The sequence below is a fragment of the Camellia sinensis genome, chromosome 2 (assembly GCF_055761805.1).
Source record: "Camellia sinensis isolate YWXY chromosome 2, ASM5576180v1, whole genome shotgun sequence".
NCBI lineage: Eukaryota > Viridiplantae > Streptophyta > Magnoliopsida > Ericales > Theaceae > Camellia > Camellia sinensis.
In genome coordinates, this window is record NC_138962.1 from 47,527,821 (window position 1) to 47,548,270 (window position 20,450).

Sequence of the window (20,450 nt, forward strand, 5' to 3'; positions counted from 1 at the left end):
TGGAAAATGGTTGCAGGTGGTGGCTAGTGTTGGGTGGTAAAAAAAAAAAAACTCAAAACTCAAAACGGAAACACATTTTTTGAGTTTATATTTTTTGGCCAAATTTATAAACTGAGACAATACATTAAAAATTTACCAATCAAGTTTTTATTTGAGTTTTTAAAATTTTTGTAAATATAAATTGAAAACTGAAAACGTAAGTGTTACCAAATGGCACCTAAACTTACCGACAAAAAGACAAACTTTTTCACGACAATGTCAGAAATATTAAATTTTTTATTAAATAAATGATCAAATATTTTACAATATTTATAATTTTTTTATTAAATAAATGATTAAATACCTCACATGAGTGTGAACTTTACACATATAAAATATTTGATCATTTACTTAGTAAAAAATTTAAAATTTATAACATTTTCCTCTTACCATAGATTTCAAAAAAAAAAAAAAAAACAAAAATAATTCCATATGGTTCCCCATTATTATCCTACATTATAGCTTGCTATATAAATATATCCGAAACCATTTCACTCTCCACACTGCCACTACTAAAAAATTCTCCGCTTTCCTTTTTTCTATCAAGTACCAAGTACCAAAAAAAAAAAAAAAAACAAAAAAAAAAACAACAAACAAACTCCTCACGACTATCATGATGAAGCCTCAAATCCTTTCCAAGAAGTTGATAAAACCATCAACTCCAACTCCACGTCATCATCTCAAGCTATCTTTCATGGATCAGCTTATTCCTCCCACATACCTCAACATGATATTCTACTACTCTTCATGCACCAAAGTGGACGACAATGAAAGATGTGCACAATTGGAACAATCATTAGCTCAAACCCTGACCAAATTTTACCCGCTTGCCGGGAGATTAATAAAGGGTGATCTTTTGATTGACTGCAACGACGAAGGGGTTCACTTTATTAGAACTCGTGTAAACGGACAGCTGGATGATTTTCTTCACGGTGGGCCCAATGCCGATCTTCTCAATCAGTTTTTACCATTGGACATTGGCGGTCCGCTGGTGGAGATTCAGGTCAACATGTTTGACTGCGGCGGGCTAGTGGTCGGAGTGAGTGCTTCACACAAAGTTGCTGATGCATTTTCAATCATCACGTTTGTTAATGGGTGGGCTGCTGCGAATAAAGCCGGGATCGAAGATGTGATCAGCCCGAGTTTTGAGTTGGGCTCTCTTTTCCCGGCAAGCGATCTGTTGCCTCCGAATCCTCCTTCCACCACTGCGAAAGCCCAAGCCAAGATTGTCATGAAAAGGTTCTTTTTCGGTGGGGTGGCAATACAGGCCTTGATAGAGAAAGCCCGGCCCGCTTGTATCTCTGCCCTGAGACCGCCTACCCGGGTGGCGGTTGTGGCAGCACTCATATGGAAGTCTCTCATCGGGGTGGCACGAGCGAAACACGGACACTTAAGGGACTCTTTACTCGTCCATCCAATGAATTTGAGGGGTAACACTGCGATTTCCACGCCAGAGAATTGTTTTGGGAACCTTTCGATGCTTTTTAGCGAGCGATTCGTGGCGGATGAGAAGAAGATGGAGTTGGGTGACTTAGTGAGTCTGTTGGGCAATGCAAGGAGGGATGTTGACCCTGCAAAAACGAATAGTGTGGATGATCTTTGCGCGATGGTGAGTAGGTCTTTCGGAGAACCAAGAAGAGAGAAACATCATAACCAGAGTGTGGATGTTCACTTGTGTGCTAGTTGGTGTGGGCTGCCTTTGTATGAGGCTGATTTTGGGTGGGGAAAGCCTGTTTGGGTGAGCAGTACATGCAATTATGAAGTGGTTTGTCTGATAGAAAATAAGCGTGGTGGTGGAATTGATGCCTGGGTGAGCTTGGCTGAGAAGGACATGGTTGAATTTGAACGCAATCAAGACATACTGGCCTTCACTTCTCGGTAAAAGCAATATCGTTACTGATATGACATATATCATATTGTTAAGGCGAGAACTGTTTCATATTTCAAAGTTTTACTATTTTGCACTTGGCCCATGCGACAATGACACTTTATGTTTGTGTTTGGTTAGGAGATTTGAGGAGGGATTTGGAAAGGAAAAGGGAAAAGGTGTGTGAAACTAAGTGAAATATAGGTATATTTTATTCATATTTCACCTAACTTTTCCCTTTCATTTTCCAAATCTCTCCTCAAATCTCTCAATTGATCACAATTCTCTCAGCTGCTAGCTCTCAAAGAGCAAATAGTTTGTAAGATTTGTTGGATTGCTTAAGGGCTATGCATTTGCAATTTGTTTTTCTTCTGGTTTTGCTATCAAAGTTCTTGAATTTGAAAATATATATGATAGTGAAGTCTTTGTAATTTCAATCTCCTTCTGGATTCCTTGTATTTGATTTACCAAGTGTTTTTGGAAAATGATAGAGATTCTAACATTTTTATCAAATGTCTCATATGTGTGTGAACCCACACTCATATGATAAAACTTACACTTATGTAAAATATTTAATAAAATAATTGATAAAAATATTGGGGCTTCTAACATTACGCAGTGTTTTTTTTTTTTACTTCTCAAGTTCTTGAATTGGACGTTATAGCTGGTCCCATGTTCTTCGTCAACGTCTTTCCATCTACAATCAGAAGACAAGAATTATTATATAAAATAGTAATATTACAACCTCATAATTGGTCCCATGTTCTTCATCAATGTCTTTCCATCAAGAATCAGAAGACAAGAATTGTTATATAAAATAGTAATAATACAACCTCAAAAATTTTACTTTATTTATAGCTTAGATTCATCATATTTTAATTCACATTTCATCCATTCAATCTCCACTATGCAAACCCATTATTTTCCTGAGATGATGACGTTTGTGTATATAAAATTCTTCAGTGGTTATTTTAGTCAAAAAAAAAAAATAATAAATAAAATAAAATAAAATATTTAATAAGGCAAAATGTAACATTTAAATGATAAGTATTTCATTTTTTCTCTCACAACCATCAATTTAATTACAAAAAAATAAAAAATAAAAAATCATCTCAAATACAATTTTTTTAATTAGATTAAAATAATCAAATAGCCAAAAGCCATCCCAAACGAGCACTGAATATCCAACAATTGATCAATAATTTTATGGCTAAAGAATCAATTACGTGCTAGACTCATCAAAAAGCCTAGAGTCCATGGATCGGAAAAGTCCTGGTCTAGCTTATCGGGGTTTAGCCCAATATAGGCCCAAATATGGCTGGGCCCAAAATTAGGTGCAGGTTTTGGACCAAAAGGGTATGACCCATGCCCTGGCCTATAAGCCTCGGCCCATAAATGCATCCCCCCCAAAGACCCTTACTAGGCCTATATACACTAAATAATGAATACAAAATAAGATTAAAATATGCATTTTTTGAACATATGCATTTTTAGTGAAATGAACAAGATTAAAATTGAAAAACAAAATAAGTAACATGCCTAGTAAATTAGTAATTATATTTACACAATATTAAAGATGTATACAATTTAATAACATAATCATAATAAATGTAATTTTGTATTTCAGTAAAAGTAATGCTAAAAACCCAAAAATTCTATCAAAATTTTTACCAAATATCTCACATTAGTGTAAGACCCACATCATGTGTGTCCCATGCGAGTCCCACACACATGTGAAACATTTAGTAGAAATTTTGATAGAATTTTTGGAATCTCTAGCATTTTTGTTTCATTACACTAATTTTATTTTTCATGATTCAATATTTAATGTTAATTATTGTGATGAATTTTAAAATTTTGCATTATAGTTTTTATTTTTCCTAATAAATTTTGAATTTAATAAAAAAAATTCTAAATTAAAGCCTAAATTAAGTCCATATGGGTCCAAACCCTCTCGAAGCCCATAAACCTATATTTTTAAGCACATGAATAGGGTGTGGGCTTTAAAATTTTGGATCGTCCAGCTTGATTAGACCATCTCCAACGCTTCACCAAATCTTGCATCAGATTTGAAATTTAGTGAAAAAGTCACTTTTTGCAGCTCCAATGGTTTCATCAAATTGGTATCAAAACGCGAATTCATCAAAATTTTCATCAAAGGGAGAACAGGAGAAAAAGTTCACCAATTTACTGTGCGTGACCGTTGGAGGAAACTAACTGGTCAACTAACCGGTCGACCGGTCAATTGACCAACCGGTCGACCGGTTCCCTTGAAAATAGGTTGGTTCAAACAGGTCAAAAGATTCAAAGAGGTAAAAAAAATAAATAAATACACTAACTGGTCGACCCCTGCTTTGATGACAACCATTGGAGCAGTCTGTATCAGATTGAGAAAATGATCTTTTTTTTACTCAGATTTGGTAAAAAATTTGGTAAACCGTTAGAGATGCTCTTAATGAATAGAATTAATGATTGAACAATAATACACGTCATGTATTACCGTTATTGAATTTTTTTTTGGAGCTTCAAGAGAGGTAATACAAGCCCTGAAGAACAAACGCACAACCACCTGCGGTGGCTCCTCCGCCACCAAATGCCACCACCCCACAACACGTGTCGTGGCGGCAACAACATTGATATGGAAGTCCCTCACCAGCATGTCCCAATCTAAACACGGAGACTCGAAGGATTATCTTGCGTGGAAGAACAAGAACAGGTCTGCCCGTGCTAGAGAACTCTTTCGGGAACCCACTTACATTTGTTTTAATCCGATTTAAAGCAGACAAGAGCGAGTTGGAGCTGAATGAGTAGGCAGGTCTGATAGAGGATGCAATAAGGGAATCCACAGAGAGGTTTACTAAAGCAGAAAATGGCTATGTGATATTGTCGATGGCGAGCGAGGCAGACATAGAGGTGAGTGAAGAAATATGAGGTTCAGCATTTTACAAGTTGGTGTAGATTTAATGTGTATGAAGCTCTGATTTTGAGTAGGGAAAGCCAGATTGGGTAAGCACTTGTGGGGATGGAATTGAGGCATGGGTGAGTTTGGATGAGAATGACTTGCTTGCGTTGGAACCACGGGATGGCGATGCTTTAGCTTTTACTTGTTAGTCAAAGCATATCGTTGTATTTAGATCAATCATTTAAGGAATAATTTGTGAAGGAAAAAAAAAAATAAGAACGAACAAATGAATGAAATGAAAGTTATTATTATTATTATTTATTCTAACCACTCTTTATTAGCTTCAAACTCATATAACAAAATTGAATACTGACTAAGAAAAGAGAGCAAACAAGCTTGAGATTTGGATCCATCTTTCATCACAATCTCATCAAAGCTATTGCTTACTAATTATTTGTTTGTACATATATATTTGTACAATTGGCAAATACAAACAAAATCTAACTTGATGAGTGTTGGTGTGCTTAATTTTATACAACTCCATGTCCGTGTCCATGGCAATTACCGCATAAGCGTGATCTTCTTGAAATCTTGTCCAAATACAACTTTTTGAGCACAAAGAAATTGACCAAGAAGAAGCAACACCCAACGACACACGTGGCAATGGCAAGTCCTGACGGATTTCCCAAAGTCGCATACGTGCCTGTCACGAACGCAAGCACCATTGCTCCCATAGCCAAGATTGTGAGGCAAAATGCCCAAATTACGCGGTTGAAAAGCTTGGTTTGGTTTGCATAAAGCGCGGTGATGAAGTAAATGAACACCGCAGAAGTTGAAAGCACCATGGCCACGGTGTCCGTGACAAAAAACGCTTTGAAAGCGGCCTGTCTTGTAAAAATTGCATCGCCTTGGATTGGAGCCATATTGTTGCTGCTGTTACCGCCTGGTAAGGTGAAACCAGCTGTGAAAGTCACAGTTGCTATGAGCGCAGCTACTATCAGATGTGTTTCCCCTACTTTTTTGAGGTGTTCGCGTGCTGTGTCCCCTTTTTCGCCCTCGTCTTTGTTAATTACCTTCCTTAGGCCTCCTTTTGCACCGGCTAATGCTAGTTCTCGCCTTACAAGACTCTGTTTTTATTCATTATGGTCAGTTAAAAGGTGAAAATTTGAAATGAGAAAATTCAAAATTCAAAAAAAGAAGATTAATTAATTTGAATTATTTGAGCAAAACAACTATTGAAATTGTATTTAGCACAGTAAGATTCTTATTCCAACTAATGTAATTGTGAACATGTTGGTCAAGCTTGCTACCTTATTTTCTTTTCTTTTCTCAGATTATGATGGTGAAAATCCCCTAAGAAAGAAGCTGGTGTACGAAAAGCATTTGTGCATTACAAAAAAAAAACACATATTGTATCAATGTTAAACTGAATCAAATCTGTGTTTGACATACCTTCAATGTTGAGAATTGATGAGTGCACGTTGCAATGTCGAGGGCTGTCAAGTTCTCCGCATTATATGCAGACTTATCCACCCTCGGTTCAATAATAAGTGACCGAATATAGCAGCCCCAAGTCGCCAAGAGATGCAGAGGCGTGTTCCCATTGACATCCTTCTCATTTATGAGGCTGCCAAATAAGGGATTCTTTAACATTAACCCCACAGAGCCGGCTTCGTTGTTTTCCACAGCAACATGAAGAGCATTCTGTCCTCTGCCATCGACAAGCTCACAGCAATCGGGACACTGGGAAACGAGCTCTTGCATTGACTCTGTGTGACCTCGACTAGCTGCAATGTGGAGAGCTGTCTTGCCTTCTTTGTTTGGGGTGTATGCTGCTGATTTTTCCTGTCTTAGTAGCAGTCTGACCATCTTGACATGGTTGAAGTGTGCAGCGTAGTGAAGCGGTGTCCATCCATCTTCATCAGCTATTTCGGTTAGAAATTTCTTTTTTTCCAATATTTTTAATGTCATTCCTGCCATAAAAACAATAAATTTGACAGAAATGTTAGGCTAAATGACCTTCTGATCGAAAAAGGGAAACATAATTGGTTGCAGGATTAGTTTTGCTATGATGGAGAAAATTATCAGCTTAAATTTTTGACCCAAAAAGCTGAATCCATACTTTTGGCATTATCACTAAATTTATCAGCTTAAATTTTGCAACCAAAATTTCTCTGTTTATACTTTTTGGCATTTTCACCAAATTTGTCATGTTAAATTTTGCAATCAAAATCAACAAATTCATACTTTTAGCATTTTCACAAAATTCATCCTAATCAAAGGCAGTTGATGATAGGGATTGCAACAGGATGAAATGGAGACGGGTTTGTAGTGCCTGCCTCAAACCATATCATTGTCAGGGAAAATTAGGGCAGGGCAGTACAAACCCGACTTTGGTTAACTTGATCAAAAGATGGCAATAATGATGTGGGTGGTAGTGGAGGTGGTAGGTGGAGTGGATGGTATGTTTACATTTTACAATTTACATTTTACATTAACATCTACCTTTGTCGTTGCGAATCACAGCTGCATGCAAGGCGGTTCTCCCCATGGGCCCACCATGAGCCGGGGAACTCCCCTTGTCCAAAATCACAAACACCAACTCCCTAAGCCCCCCCTCCACGGCCAAGTAAAGCGGGCTTTCCCCAGCCCGGTTGCCATAGTACTCGAACTCCGGATCTTCCCTCACCAACAACTCCCCCACCTTCACCCACCCGTTCCTCGCGGCCATATGCAACGCAGTGTCCTTCTCCTCATTCACCATCCTCACCATTTCCTCCACCACTCCAACCCCGCTCTCCATATCGTTCCCCTGAGTCCTTGCGCACTCAATCAGGGCCACGACTATGTCAGCATAGCCTTTCTTGGCAGCAATATGGAGCGGAGTTTCGCCTTTCTTATTCACCGTCTTCAAAAGGGCCGTGCACGTAGACAGAACATGTTCAACGCATTGGGATCGGCCATAGAGGGATGCAATGTGGAGGACAGTGTTGCTGGTTGGTGTTGATTGGCATTCAAGTTGATTGCATTGCTTGAGGATGTGGACATGGCCATCCATGGCGGCTTTGAATAGCTTCCTATCCATATGAGTGGTCTAAAGACTAGTCTAGACTAGAGACGATCTCTTTGGTGTGGCCTAATTTAATATAAATACAAGGGAAGGTCTATGAAGTCATGCCTTTGATTGACTGAATTGGGTTATGGTCAATTTTGAAGAGTATATTGGCATCAGAACCAGGAAACTGCATGGTGGTGGTCCTCTTCCTCCTCAGACCGCAGACAGTTGTGGGGGAAGAGTGTTTTTGCTGAGATGCTTCCTCGTAATTCACTTCTATAAGTAGGCCAATATTTTAGATGCATACGGTTGTTTAAATAGGGCATAGGGTTGTTTGGTCATAGTCTTTTGGGGTGCAGTTGGTGGTTGGGATTAGGATTTTATGCTATAATTACTTTGAAATAATCTTTGTTATTAATAATGATTGTATTTTGTGCTTAGACACCTTACTTAAATGAGCATGCCTTCTGTCCAGTCCTTAATCAGATTGGACCATGTTGTTGGGTATGTGGGGGCCTACCACGGGTCTCGTTTTGATAATCTGAACCGTTCAATGTATAGAACTCGTCGAGTACTATACATTTATAAAAATTCACGTTAATCGGATATCGATAGCTATGTGATCAAATCAGTTTTGTATAAAAAAATGGACGGTGAATAAATTAACGGTGACAAAAATCTGTTTTGATCACATAGCTATCGATATCCGATCAACGTGATTTTTTATATGCCTACTCGACGAGTTCTACACATTGAACGGTTCAAATTATCAAAACGGGACCCGTAATCGGACTGGACAGAATTGTAAATAGAATCATTAGGGAGAAGACGATTGGTGTTTTGCAAACTTCAATTATTATTATTATTATTATTTTCTTGATCTGGGTATTGAACTTGATTAACGGATTGGAATGCCTTCTCCAACAATTATGATATATGTTCAATTGATTCAATTTTGATTTTTAATTTTAAATTTTGTGTTAATGTGGTTTAATTGATCATAATTTTAATATTTTTTTATGAAAAATTATATCACTAAATTTGAGGTTAACTCACTAAATTAAGTAAATTATAATTTTGTCATTAAAAATATGACACATGAAACTTACATACATAGTTTTCATAAAAATATGCTAAGAGTTGTAATTAATTAGATTAATTTGAGATAAAGTCATAATTTTGGGATCAAAATCGAGTTAATTAAAATTACAAAAATCAAAATGACACAATGATTAAAATATATGAATAACCGTCATAATTTGTCCTAAAAAATTATAATAAAAGCTAGTCTAGTGTTGCGGAAATGCTGAAATAAGCTAGTTTGTAGTTACTTATTAAATTTTTTTTTTATACAAACTTATTATTAATATTATGATCCCAAAAAAGAGAATTTGGTAATATTATGGATACAAAACCAAATTAGAGATTTTAGTTTATACAATTTTCATAATTGAAATACTATTTTTTTTATGTTTTTGTATTTTGTTTTACTACACCCACCATGCAGTTATTTTCTCTATTTTTTTTCTTGACTAGAATTTTCCATAAGCTTGACTGAGAGTATGTGACAATCTAATTGAAATGTCTTCTCCAATAATTATGATACATTTGCTACACCACCATTCTTATTGATATGTCTATTTGTACTCTTTTGTATCCATTCCAAAAAATAAAAAAAAATAGAAGCTAGTTTGTTGTAGCGAAAATGCAAAAATAAACAACAGAACCGACCACATACACTCACATAAATTATGTAATCAATTATTATTATTTTTGTATACAAACTTATTATCAATGTTATCATCCCAAAAAATAGATTTTAGTAATATTATTAATACAAAAACCAACTACAAAATTGACTATAATCACGAAGCGTCAGGCTTCTCTTTAGTCTGATGATTGGCGGATACTGTTGGGCCCGTGAAAGTCTACTACGGGTCTTATTTTGATAATCTAAACCGTTCAATCTGTAAAACTCGTCAAGTATTTTATCCCTGTTACATTGATCAGGTATCGATAGCTATTTGATTGGATTAGATTTTTGCCAACGGTAAATATAATTTTTTAAATAAATTATTGACAAAAATCTAATCCAATCAAGTAACAATCGATATCCAATCAACGTGATTTTTTACAGAGATAAAGTATTCAAAGAGTTTTACACATTGATCTGTTTGGATTATTAAAACGGGACCTATGATGGACCCATGGGCTCAATAATTCGCTCTAGTCCACTATATAAACTGAAAAGAAGCCTCTCTCAATCAGGAACACTTCAGTTAATGAGACCCATCACTCAAGAGATTGCTTACTCACAATACTCCAACTATATTTTTGTCAGTGATTTTATAATTGGCTGTGTCTATAAATTTGTTGAAGAGAATTAGCGCGTTAAGAGTATTGATATCAACTAATGAGATTTTTAATATAAGATCTTTTTCTCTTGTGATCAACACATGGTATAGGATATAAATCCTAGTGATCTCTCCTATTTTAAGATTGATTTGTGGATAAAAGTTGATGCACACATCTATTTGTCTAGTGTACCAAATCACTAGTTAGAATATTGGGAAAATAAGAGTCAGGAAAAATTAATTACAAAGAAGTGAAAAATATTATGAATATTAATAATTATAATTATAATTTTTTTATTTGTTTATTCTTAATTTATATTGATACCATGTCAGTCTAATGGTCCCTAGAATATTTGTCTCTCCTTTATTTGCTCTACTACTAGTCTAATAAATATATTGACTATTCTATTTTCAAAATTTTCAACTTTGATCATACGGCATGTGACTGATTATGATGTTTTAAAATTTTTAAAAATATTTCTATATGTAATATTATAATAAATTATAATCATAATAATAATTAAATATAATACATAATTAATTCAAAGAAATCCTTAAAGTGAAAAAAAAAAAATCTAATAAATAAACGGTAGATAAGATCCACAAATTAGTAAAGAGATTCAAATGACCAACCTCTTAATTTGAGGTGCAATGATTGGAAAATTTTAATCTTACAAAAAAAAACTAAAAATTTGCATTAGGTGAAGTTTTGTCTTGGTTCTTTATAAATTTGTCAACTTTGTTCAAAGTGTTGATTGATTCTATTTTCTTTGAAGTGGAAAATTATAATCTTACAAATATATATATATACTGGCCCACGTTTTGTGCCCTCTATTTGTAGATTCACCAAGGATCCTCTAGAGTGAAATTTTCTTAAAGTTTCCTAGAGTACTACATTGTGTGGTTGAGATTTACTGGCAAGTCACATCAGAAAAATTGATGTGACTTGACAGTAAATCTCAACTACACAATGTAACACTTTAGGAAACTTTAAGGAAAAATCACTATAGAGGATCCTTGCTCTTGTAGATTTCCCAATTCCATCGAAGGGTTGGTTGATTGTGTTGTTTCCAAAGTGGAAAATTCTGAAACCCCCCACCAAAAAAATAAAAATAAAAAAGGTGTACATAAAATTTATTGAAAATGATATGGTGACAAATTTTCAATTAATAACCATTCTGATGGGCATTTTGTTTTAGAGTAAAAGTATTCCATTCAATTCATTTTATTTTGTACAAAAATTTTGTATACATTTTATTTTTATTTTTATTTTTTGTGCTGGTGAAATATTTCAGTGTACAATTGTTGGTTTTTTGGCTTTCGAAGGTTAGTATTGTAATTTTGAACGTACCAGTAAGGATCAATCAGTCCTTACAGATTATTAATTGCCAACCAATTATCAGACGATTGTGTTTTAATTCTTTCAGCCTCAATGAGGAAGATTTTTACTGGTGGCTTTGTTTTAGGAGAATTAAGCAGACAATGATTAAACGAAGAACAATTGTAACATTTCATTAAGTAAAATAGAAGACTTACAAAGATCCAAATCAGCCTCGTAGAGGTTTACAGCGGCAGACTACTTGAAACTACTCCTATGAATGAAGTGCAGTATAGGAATTTAAAGTACAGGAATGTAAAGAACAAAAAATATAAAAACTGGAAAGGAAAATAAAGTAGATAAAATTGATTTTTTGGATCTGAGTCTGGGGGCTCTTTCTAGGACCTTCTCTGCTATTTATACTTCTCAATGGTAACCGTCGAATCATCCTTCTATGATTGCTGATCATGTTTCCTCACAATTAGCTCCGCTACGCCATGTCTGCAGTTAGGCTTCCCTCTTGATATTTGAATTTAAATATGAGTAACCGTTAAGGCCACGTCATCTCGTACCTCTCTGCTGATTCCATACTATATAGATCCATAATAGCCAATGCTAACTGCCACGTGTGTGATTATGATTGAAGACTTGAATTGTCTTTCCATATTACCTTCATCTTGCCATGTGTTAAACTGTGATTAACTTATACAAAATATGTAGCCAATATTACCCCTTGGACTAATATACCCAATACTTGGTGATATTAGTGGATCAAGGCATTTTACCCACGTCTTAGAATGTGCATGGGCTTTGCACTTTTCAAAAATGCAACCGTCATTCATCAATGAAACATTTACATTAAATTCTCTTCTATCTCTTGATCATCCCACACTATCTCAATATTCGAAAGGACTGGTACATCTTTCATGGCCAAGCAAGTCTTTTCTTATTAATCAAGCACACGAAGAGTTATTTGATAATGTTGTTCGTCTCGAAAGAACCTTCATGCATTGATTAGCCACCTTTATTCACCCCCATTTACACAAATTATGGAAGCTTTCACAAATCATCAACCTTCGAACCAAGAACCTATTGCTTACGATTCTTTGGAACACAAATTTGATATCATGGATATTGGAAGCTCTTCCTCTGCAACAAAGCCATCCGCGTGGGACGAAGTTGCTGTTTCTTGTTCTTCTACGACCTCTGGCTGGGAAATTTGGCCTACCCCTACTCAACCTCAGACGAGGGAACGTATTCATCATCGTTTCCCTGAATTCGATGACCCTCTTGAAATCCCCCATTCCAGACGCTGTTCTATAGTATATCCATATGTTCATATTAACCGTAGACGCAGTCTTGAAGACAATCTGCTTACAACATGGTATACTTCTACTTTGCCATCTCGGATGGTTCGAAATGTCCCACGTTCTGATGAAGCTCTAGGGATCAGTCCTGCACTTCTAGCCAAAAAAACAAAACTTTACCCTTCTGATTGGCTAGAATGTGTGACCAGGCCCGAATTTCTGGATTCGCCCAGGGAACCTCCGATTACTCCTCATCTGCCTTCTAATCCAAATTAGATTGATGAGTTGAGGGTCACACTCTCTGAGGGCCGATCCTTCCCCCTTTACCGTGTCCTAGCGCTTCCAACTCCTTATCAGTAACTCAGGGCTCAGATATTGCTTGCTGCATTTTCTCATTTATCCTTTGAAGTCCTTCGAAATGGAATTTCCCATAAAAACATTCTATGGACTTGTGACATTATGTCTCAAAGTCATCTCCTTAACCCTATGGCCCAAATGGAGCTCTATTCCTTTTTAGACCAACTTCCTCTCCTGCTCAACTGGCACTTCCATGCTTCCATTACCAGTGAAGTTCTGGATGAAGCCATTTCTGCTCGAATCTAGGTTCAATATGAGGCAGAGAACCTCCTTGATGAATATGAAGCCGTCAAGAGCCAAGATTCTGAGTATTGGGAGGATGCTGCTATGAACGAAGTGCATGAAGAAGAGGAGATGGATGCTATAGATAAAGCTCTAAAAGAGATAGAATTCACAGTGAAGGCCCAACAACTCTCTTCTTAATTGAGGGCTTACCAATTAGATAAACCAAACCTAGACAAGATAGAGGATAGAGCAGGGAAAGAGTATTCATTTATTGAATTTTGTTGGACTAAATTCCATGACCTTGTAACTTTCTCCATTCCATATTTTTACGAAATCGAGAATGTACTCAAATGAATCCTAGTGTAAACAGCACATATCAATAAAACTGAGCTTTTTGAATTTCATTTATCAGATTCTGATTTACTATTCCAATTGTAAATTGTATGATTGATGTGCTTTGACTTCATTCCAACTCAAACTCTTCCAAAGTATGAAATCTTTTCTTTTGAGAAAACAAGTATTGCCTTTCATACTGATTCTAGGACTAACATAATTCTTCAGCTATCAACTTTGAATTACCCAACTTTGTCCTTCGAAACTTGATTTGATCATATTCAATTCCCCAACATATGGTTAATACGATCAAACAAAAATCAACTAATTTTTGTTTCAAACAAACAGTCTATATTTTTCAAAATATGAAAATCTCTTTTAAGGACTGCACTGTTTTATTCTAAAAAAGTGATTTCTTTTGTATACTATCAAACCAACTATTGGTTTGAAACTTAGAACAAACAATTTCCTACCTTAAGGTATTTGAAGTTTTGCTTCGAAGGATTATACTCTTATCAAGAAACCTAAAACAGGTCTTTGATCCTTTTGAAGTAAACAAATACCTGTGCATTCTTACATCCTTAGGTGTGGAATGTGCTTCGAAGTAGACTTCCTGCCTTCGAAGCCATTTGTTATTTGACTTTGGCACCAAATTTTGGCTTCGAAGCCAAATATTTTATTTCGAAGCTGACATCAGTAGTTGAGATGGTTTCCCTCCATAACTACCAATATTGAAGGATACTTTTCGCATTCGTACCTTTAGTACTTCTTTATGAATTCCACGATTGGGTATATTTTCAAACACAAAGGTTAAAAACCCTTTTATTTCGTGCTCCCAATCCACTTGATCATCTAACACACAAACCCTTTTTCTTCTGCTTGCTTGCTTTTTCCCTTTACCCTCGTCTTCTGAGAAAACTCTCTATCAATGGCTTCTTCTTCCTTGAAAATACCAGTTGTGGAGCGTGCGAGTCCATCCATAGCTTTGAAAAGGATCATTGATGAAAAGTGTGAGAAATACAAAACTGGCGAGAAAAGTGCCATTAACGGACGCATCTTTATTCTTCGTCATCATAAGCAGCAAGAGTGTGTGCTTAGGCCCATCTTCAAGGAGATTCCTACTAAGATTTTAGCTCTGTATCCACGTCTGGAATATCATTGTCTCCTCTACGCAGGTGGTCTTGACTGGGAAAGCTAAAGGATGAACCGCCCTCATCGCTGCTGACCCACGGTGAGACTAGAATGTGAGGAATGGTATGATCGGGTCGTTCCTGATAGGACTCTGGATCTTCAGGAGTTTTGCCTTTTCGACACCCTCCAATTATCCAGGTTCACCATTTCAGAGGACCCTTTTTTAATTCTTGCTACCCTTTGCTTTTGGAATTCTACCTTTAATTTCTTTCAATTTAGATGTGGGATGATGGCTCCTACTGTTCTTAACATCTGCCATCTATTAGGATTGTCCCCTACTGTACCCCCCGTTGGTCCAGATTATCCTGACCTCAAAACCCCTTTTTTCCTCCCTCTCTTAACTCATCCTACAGTGACTTTGTCAAGGCTGTGAATAAAAGAGAGGGCCCTGTGATTGATAGGGAATTCTTCTCTTTTCTATTATATTGGCTTTGTAAGTTCTTTTTCTACACCTCTTCTCAGAGGATCATGCCTGAATTTGCCCCTCTTGCCAAAGCCCTTGTCTTACAATGAAAGGTGGCCTTAGCTCCATATGTTCTAGGTCATGTCTATAGAGCTTGTTCCTATTTTTTGTGAGAAACCCTTAGATGCCAATCAGGGAGGTCCATTTTGGATACTTCAACTTTGGTTTTTTTCATATTTCACCGAGTTACAATCTAAATGCCTAAAGTTTTTGAAGCCAAACCCTACTACCCATGGCATGAAGTTAGCCAATGTTTCACTCTATCCTTCCACCTTTGCTTTTTACTTTTCTTTCTTCCACTAACTCCCAGCTTCTCCCTCTTCTCACAGCTTCCGTCCCTTCGAACCTGCCAATATTGGCCCATCTTGGTTGAGGACCTTTTTGAGTGATAGGTCCTGCTCTACACCCCAACACAAAAACATGTGGGCCTCCATCTTGATTCCTAGAGAATTATTCATTGGGACTATGAACCCCAGAGCTTACAAATGCATTGCTGAGCCCTATTGTCCTGCCCAATTCGCTAGGCAATTTGGATTCTCACAAGGGGTCTCAATACCTCTCTGTAGCCAGACTAATTTAAGCCTTACCAGCTGGGATCTGAAGGTTCAAAGATTTAGATTGGAATAAGCAACTTCCAAATTCACCCAGGATTTCATTGACTTTGAGTACTTCCCCTTCATACCTCAAGACAACATATTGAAAAGGTACAAGAACTGGTGGATGGCTAATATGGAGGCACATTTGGCCATTCCTCCTCAATATCTGTTAATGGTGCTGGATGTACCTCAAGCCAAGTCCAAAGGAGCTGGAGTTGTTACCTCTTCCACTGCTCCTGCCACTTCAGTTCTTGCGCCTGTCACCACAAAGTCTGTTCCTGCAGTCTCAACTCCTTCTAGAGTTACCCGAGCTACCTCGAAGAAAAGTATGTACTCCTGTTTCTTTTCTTTTCTCCTCCTTTATGATGCTCTTGTCCTTACTTATAACTCTTCCTTTGGTGTAGGTGGTACGGGTGCCTCTCAGGGAGATTCTCCCCAAAAGGTTCAAGCTTTAAATCTTCTGAAAAGGAAACAACAACAAAAGAAGAAGAGAAGGCTCTTATTCGACCTTGAAGAAAAAATACTTGAGGTTTGTATAGGAGAAATGGAAGCAGAACAAGAAGAGACAGAAAAAAAGCAAGAAACACCCTTGAAGAGAAGGAAGAAAATGACTGTCTCTCTGTCTGATTTCACTGGAGATCCCATTCACGAAGCATCTGCTAAAGCAGTGGAAGCAGAGCATCCCAAAGAGCTTATTGTTTTTCAAAAGGCTGAAAAGAGGAGGCAACAACAAATGCTTAGAGATGAGGCTGCTGCCGCTGACGCACTCCAAAGAGAAGTTGCAAGACAACAACAAATTGCTGGACACTATACTCTTCGCAGCTCTCCGATCATAGCTACTACTTCTGAAACCAGTAATTTCGTTCGTGCCTCTATTCTCTTTTCTCAAATTCTTGGTACTGAGACTTGACATTACTTTGTGTTTCTTCTTTTACAGCAACAACTACTCTGCCTCCTTCTTCAACAAGGACTCCTTCAATCTCATTTGAAGTTGAAAGACCTCGAATTGTAAAGCCAATTCAAGCAATACTTCCACCTCTTGGTCCCGTATTTTCCATATCCTTCTTAAGGGCAAGTATTCATGCATCTCTTTCTTTTGGCTTAACTCCATACTTCCCTCATTTGTCTTTCAATTCTACTCAATTTGCTCTCATTCCAAGCCTTGCTGCTCCTTCTCCTCCCAAGGAAATTCCAACTGTTACTTCATCTTTAATGATAGCTGATTCCTATAGAGAATGTACTCGTAGCTCTCCAATTCCTTGTTCATTATCTCTGTCTAGCTCCAGTCCCTCTTCTCTCGACCTACTGGTAGCCAAAACTATAGAGACTGCTAAAGATACTCCACCTTCTTCTCCTATTCATATGCAGTAATTTCTTCCTTCTACCAGAGCTCTTTCTGCACCTTCAATGTCAATGGATGAGGTGGACATCTTCGAAGCTAGGCTAGTTAGTCTCTTTAACATACTTTCCACCTCTCCAACAGCTAGTAATGAGACTGAGCCATTAGTTCTAGCTGATTCTCTACTATAAATTTTTGAGAGCTCTTCCTCCAGTGGTAAGACTTCCTTGCCTTCAATAGACTTGGACAGCTGTCTGGAGCTGCTGACGTCCTTCTCGAGAATTCCTTTCAAAGCCTTACAAAGGCCTATAATAAAAAATGGCTTCCTCTAGTGCTATAAGATTGTTGAGCAATCCGGCATGACTGTTTCAAGTCCTTTATCTCAAGCGACAGCCACTATTGATTTTTACATCAACATCTGTCATGCTGCCAAGGCTGCAGAGGAGAAATTGCTGAGTGACCAGAGTTTTGTTTTCAAAATACATGCTGAAGTGTCAGAACTGAAGGAACAACATTCCTCTGTCTCTCAATTTTGAGCTCAACTATTGGAGAAGAAAGCTCAACTTGAAGAGGAATTATCAGCAGTCAACCAAGCTTTAAATCGAACTGCCACCAAGTTGCAGATCACTAATTAAGGACTAGCTGATCGAAAACAGGAGATGGCTACAGCCATTCAGTTGTTCCCATCTCTTAAGAATAGAGCATCTATTGTAAAGGAACAACTGAAACATTGTGCTGACTTTTGGGCCAATCTATGGCTACATGTACTCAACTCTTTATGAAATAAAATTCTTATTTATCATTTGAGTCTTTTCATGTTCTTTTCATTTAGCACTTATTTTATTCCTTGTGTTTCCCACACGGTTAGATAATAAGGCTTCAAATATCTGCTATTAATCTTCTTGGGATATACATATCCATTCAAAATTTTCAAATGATATGCTCCCAAAGACAAGACTCTATGAACTTGATAGGGTCCTTCCCAGTTAGGTGACCATTTGCCAAACTTATGACTTTTAATTCCTATTGAGAGTATTGTCTTCCATACCAAATCACCTTTATCAAAGTTAATGTGCTTGACTTTCTTATTATAGTTTTTGGCTGCCTTCTTCTTTTGAAAAAGAATACTATTTAATGCCAGAATTCTAGCTTCATCTATACTTTCTAATTCTAAGCACATACTCTGATGGTACTGCCCAAGATCTAACTGATCCTGGCATCTCACCCTCAAGGACTTAACATTAATTTCCAGAGGTAGCACTGTATCATGCTCATATACTAAAGCATAAGAAGTGATTCTTGTACTTGACCTTGGAGAAGTCCTATTAGCCCACAATACATCCAACAGCAAGTTATGTCAATCCCTGAGATTGTCTTCTACAACTTTCTGTATTCCTTTCTTCAAAGACTTATTGGATGATTCAGTCTGACCATTGGCTTGTGCATAATATGGGGTAGAATTAACAAGGCTAATGCCAAACTCTGCCACAAAAGACTTTACCATCTTCCCATCAAATACAGTCCCATTATCAACAGTTATAGTCTGTGGGATGCCAAATATATGGATCAGATCTTTAATGAATCCAATAACTTTGATCTGGCCTACAGTTTTATATGGCTTAGCTTCGACCCACTTAGTGAAGTAATCTGTGGCCACTAAGATGAAACAATGATGCTTCGAAGAGGGTGGGTGTATTTTCCCTATCATATCCATAGCCTATCCTCTAAATGGCCAAAGCTTCACAACCTCATGCAGATCAGTTATGGATACATGCCTTATTGTGCTATGCTTTTGGCATGCTTGGCAACCTCTAGCATATTCTATGCAGTCCTTGAGGATGGTTGGCCAATAGTAGGAATGTCTTTGAAGCAGCCATCTCATCTTCACACCAAGTTGATGAGCACCACAGATGCCTTCATGAACCTCAGTCATGGCTGTCAATACTTCCCTTCGACCTAAACATTCCAATAATAAACCATCTGGCCCCTTTTTATGGAGAGCATTACCATACATTATTTATTGCACTACAACAAAAGTAACCTATGGTGACGAAAAGTAGTGAAGAAAATAAATTTTCTCACTAAATAAGAATAATTCGTGACGAATTATAAAATTTTGTCACATATAATAAAAAAATAAAAATAATAGGTGACGAAATTTATTTTCGTCAACAAATATTTTTTTTAGGTGAGGAAAAATTAAGTTTTGTCACCGAAAGTTTTCCCACTAATTTTTTTTGGCTGGCCCCAAAATTTTGAGACTTTTGGTGAGAAAAAAATTTGTCACCAATTATAAAATTATTAGTGAGGAATATATTTTCGTCACTAATAATTTTATATATATATTTTTTGAGAAACTTGATTTTGAATATTTTAAGATCATTTGGTGAGAAATATATTTTTGTCACTAATAATTTTTAATATTTTGAGACTTTTTAGTGAGGAAATTATTTTGTCACTAATTTTGGAGGAAATTTTTTGACATATTGGGCGGTAATGAAAAAAAATAGACTACTAACCTTTTTTCCTTTTTTTTTTTTGTTAGTTCTCCACTCTCTCTCTCTCTCTCTCTCACTCTCTCTCTTTGAACAAAGCACAAGTTAATTAGCTCTTTAAGTAACCTATGGTGATGAAAAGTAGTGAAGAAAATAAATTTAATCACTAAATAAGAATAATCCGTGACGAATTATAAAATTTTGTCACATATAATAAAAAGGTAAAAATATTAGGTGTCAAAATTTATTTTCGTCAATAAATACTTCTTTTTAAGTGAGGAAAAATTAAATTTCGTCACTAAAGGTTTTCCTCTAATTTTTTTGGGTGGTGCCAAAATTTTGTGATTTTTGGTGAGAAAAAAATTTGTCACCAATTATAAAATTATGAGTAAATTACAAATGCACTCCCTGAAATTTACTTAAAATACGGATGGTCTCTTGTGGTTTGAAAAATTACAAATACCCCCTTGTCAAATTTTTTTATTTATTAGAATTAACTGAAAAAATAAAATTCTTAACCACTGCCCTATATAATAATAAAATTACCTGAATTATTAATTAAAATAAAATTTTAACATCATTAAAAACTATTAATTAATTTGATGTTTT

The 20,450-nt window shown here is 36.4% G+C and overlaps 2 protein-coding genes across 2 annotated transcripts; one reads left to right on the plus strand and one right to left on the minus strand.

Annotated features, from left to right (window-relative positions):
• The first annotated feature begins 396 nt into the window (after positions 1–396).
• Positions 397–2,343, plus strand: LOC114304451 (acetyl-CoA-benzylalcohol acetyltransferase-like). Its single transcript, XM_028249602.2, has one exon. It carries the CDS (start codon positions 653–655, stop codon positions 1,919–1,921), a length of 1,269 nt encoding a protein of 422 aa, XP_028105403.2. The 5' UTR covers positions 397–652; the 3' UTR covers positions 1,922–2,343.
• A 2,756-nt stretch (positions 2,344–5,099) lies between these two features.
• LOC114262843 (protein ACCELERATED CELL DEATH 6) lies at positions 5,100–8,224 on the minus strand. The gene is made up of 3 exons (XM_028203258.2): positions 7,314–8,224; positions 6,261–6,781; positions 5,100–5,935 (listed from the first exon to the last, which is right to left on the minus strand). Exons 1-3 carry the CDS (start codon positions 7,891–7,893, stop codon positions 5,339–5,341), a joined length of 1,698 nt encoding a protein of 565 aa, XP_028059059.2. The 5' UTR covers positions 7,894–8,224; the 3' UTR covers positions 5,100–5,338.
• Positions 8,225–20,450: the final 12,226 nt, after the last annotated feature.